This window comes from Parus major, chromosome 1, assembly GCF_001522545.3.
Source record: "Parus major isolate Abel chromosome 1, Parus_major1.1, whole genome shotgun sequence".
NCBI classification, from domain to species: Eukaryota; Metazoa; Chordata; class Aves; order Passeriformes; family Paridae; genus Parus; species Parus major.
Genome location: NC_031768.1, coordinates 49,895,783 through 49,898,823, shown reverse-complemented (window position 1 = coordinate 49,898,823; position 3,041 = coordinate 49,895,783). Strand labels below are relative to the sequence as shown.

Genomic DNA, 3,041 nt, shown 5'->3' with positions numbered 1-3,041 from the left:
GAGGGCGGCGGGAAGCGGCGCGGGAAAAGCGCAGGAAGCGGCGCTCCGGTCGCCGCGGTGATGGCGTGGCGCGCGGCCCCGCCCCCGCCGCGCTGAGGGGAGGCGGAAGCGCGCGCGCGTTGCCGATGCTGCCCGAGTTGTGTGGGGCAGACCCCAGGACTGGCCCGGACCGGGCAGGGCCGCTGTTCCCCCAGCACCCGCCGCTGCCGAGTTACCGCTTGGACAGCTGCCCGCTGCCTTCCGCAGCTCCGGGCGTCCTGCGGGACGAACAGTATCCCCTTTTCCCGAACTGCCGGCGGGTGCAGTAGGGAAGGAAGGCGCTGCCCCGGAGGTCAGCCCGGCTGCCGCTGGCCCGGGCTTCGAGCGCGGCGTCTCCTCTCCCTGCTGGGCTCTGAGCAGCGCCGTCTTCTGCTGTAAGTAGCAGCCGTGGTCTGTGCCAGGTGCTTATAAGAGCCCGCGTGGCTGCTGAGTTAACCATCCTGGCAAGAGCAAAGCAGCTGCTGCTGAGAATGCAAAGGCCAGCAAGGTTTGAAAGGGGGTTGTAGCGAGGTCGGGCCCGGGCTCTCCTCCCAGACACCCAGGCATAGGATAAGAGGACAAAGCCTCATCTGCACCAGGGGAGTTTAAGGTTGGACATCAGGTGGGTTTTCTAAAGAGAAAGGGTGATAAGGCATTGGAATGCGCTGCCAAGGGGAATGGTGGAGTCACCATCGCTGGAAGTGCTTAAGGAAAGACTGAACATGGCACTAAGTGCCATGGTGTAGTTAACAAGGTAGTGTAATTCAGATGTAGGTTGGGCACGATAATCTTGGAAATCTTTTCCGACATATGTTGGAAAACTACGTTGGATCCTGTAATCAAAGTATTCCTTTACAGCTTTCTCCAGTAAGTCGTGTTATGCCTCTTACAGGGTGCTGAATGTGCCTCGTGGGTCTCAGGAGTTTTCTGTGCACGTGGTTTTGACAACGTCTATAGCTTTATTTAACTGTAGCATCATACTAGTAAGCTAGATTCACACTGGTGTTCACACTGGAATTTAGCTTATTGTAGTCAAAACGCTTGATTGATGATTGTTCAGGAAGGGGGTCCTCAGGCAGCAGCCCTCTGGAGCAGCTTCTCAAAGTGTTTTTCTTGGGTTAAAAAAAAATGTTCATGTGATACTCAGAAGCATGCCTTGCTTTGTGATCTAATGTAGTGGTTAGTTTTTCATAATGACATTTCATTTCATTGTTTTGATTCTTGCAGTTGCTTCTTCAGGGGGCTCATCTCAAAGTAGAGCTTAAAAAAGCTTTGTGAGTAGTGGTAGAAAATGTCACACAAAAGCTCTAAGGTAATCAAGAAAGTAAACGTTTCTAGCTCCTTGGAATCTGAGGATATCAGCTTGGAAACCACAGTACCAACAGATGATGTTTCTTCCTCTGAAGAGAGAGAAGGTACTGTAAAAATCACTAAGCAGCTGATTGAACGGAAGGAGTTGCTCCATAATCTTCAGCTGCTTAAAATAGAATTATCACAAAAAAACTTGATGATTGACAACTTGAAAGTTGAATATTTGACCAAGGTAAGTAGTGTTTATCCTATCATTATATAGTCTTTTTTGATTACGGTGCTTTTAGATTATGATAGAAACTTTTGTTCTGAAAATAATTTGAGTTACTTTATGGAGATCTGCTTAGTTGGTTTAGGGGTTTTCTTGGTGTGTTTTGTGTTCTTTAGTGAGAAGATGGGGAAAAAAGATAAGGAAAACTTAGCTGACTTGTTCAAGTTGTTTTACTATAAATAAGGGAGGATCTAGTTTTATCTTTCTTAATTACAGAGGAAAAACACCTGTTTTCTTTCAGAAATGACAAATAATTTTGTCATTCATGTTGGTTGCATAACTGGGCTTTGAACCTGAACTTGTAGAGTACTAGAGAAGGTGATCTGAATACTCTTCAGTGCTTTGTGAATGAAGATCAGGATAGAATATACCAACATGTTAACAGTAGATTTTGTTATCTACAGCTTGCATGAAGATGCTTGAAATTAAGAAAGGTGTAAAAACATTGCCACATTTTGTGTGCAGTTCATTTTTACAACATACTATATGCTAACTGGTTTTTATTGGTTTTCTGCTCTGAGTTTAAGCCTAACTTGAAATTAATTGAACAAATAGCTACTTGGCTGAAAAAGACACATTTAAGGGCCAAGCCTTTTTTTTTTTTTTTTTTTCCTCTCATTGAGTCGAAGTCCATATGTGTGGAAGTCCAAACTTCCATGAAGTGCTAATGTATTTAGAGGTCCTGTTAGCCATTATTGCACTGCCCACAGCATTGGGATCTTCATATTCTTATTTCAACTTACTCTTTTTGTAAAATATTTTTTAAAAATTAATATGGTAACTTGTTTTGTTTTATATTCACATTCTTTATATTTAGATTGAGGAGTTAGAGGAGAAGCTTAATGATGCAATCCATCAAAAGCAGCTGTTGTCCTTACGACTGGATAGTCAGTTGGCATTACAGCAAGAAGATGCCAGGTATGATGGAAGTAAAATTAAGAACTTCATCTTTAACAAATTTATGAATTAATTTGAATTTGTATAAATAAGTTTTTAACAGAAACAGATAATTAGTAGTTGCAGGAATAGGATTTATTTTGCAGATTATATTAGTGCTTTCATTCTAAAAGTTGAATTTACATATTTAATTTGCATATAAGTAAATTTGAATTGAACTCTCACTGGCTGAAGTTTATGGATTTGGTTTTATGTTACCTAAATTCAAAATTTAGTAGGAAGAGGTAGTGAAAGTGTTCTTAAAACCAATAAAGAGCAAAAGGACTAGGCAGAGGTGACAGAATTTCCATCAATTTAAACAGCATTTTTAATAACTTCAGCATAGAAAACTTGGAAAGATAAGTCCATAATGTTTAGCTCTCACAATTAGTACTTCTTATTTGTCAAAAATGCTTTCAGTTGGTGATGGGGAAACTCACTTTCCATGTTGGTTTTCTGAAACATTTGGAGTTAACCTGAAAAATAGGCTGACTAGCAGGCTTCT

At 42.0% G+C, this 3,041-nt stretch overlaps 1 protein-coding gene across 4 annotated transcripts in view; it reads left to right on the top strand.

Moving 5' to 3' along the window:
• Positions 1-97: 97 nt before the first annotated feature.
• Positions 98-3,041, top strand: part of PIBF1 (progesterone immunomodulatory binding factor 1) — a 105,137-nt gene continuing 102,193 nt past the window's right edge. Inside the window, exons 1-3 of one of the 4 annotated variants that reach the window (XM_015627330.3) lie at positions 98-413; positions 1,246-1,561; positions 2,418-2,518. In XM_015627330.3, coding sequence (XP_015482816.1) covers positions 1,310-1,561; positions 2,418-2,518 — 353 coding nt within the window. In that variant the 5' untranslated portion in view covers positions 98-413; positions 1,246-1,309. The other 3 variants (XM_033514353.1, XM_015627353.3, XM_015627347.3) reach the window with 3 other exon arrangements.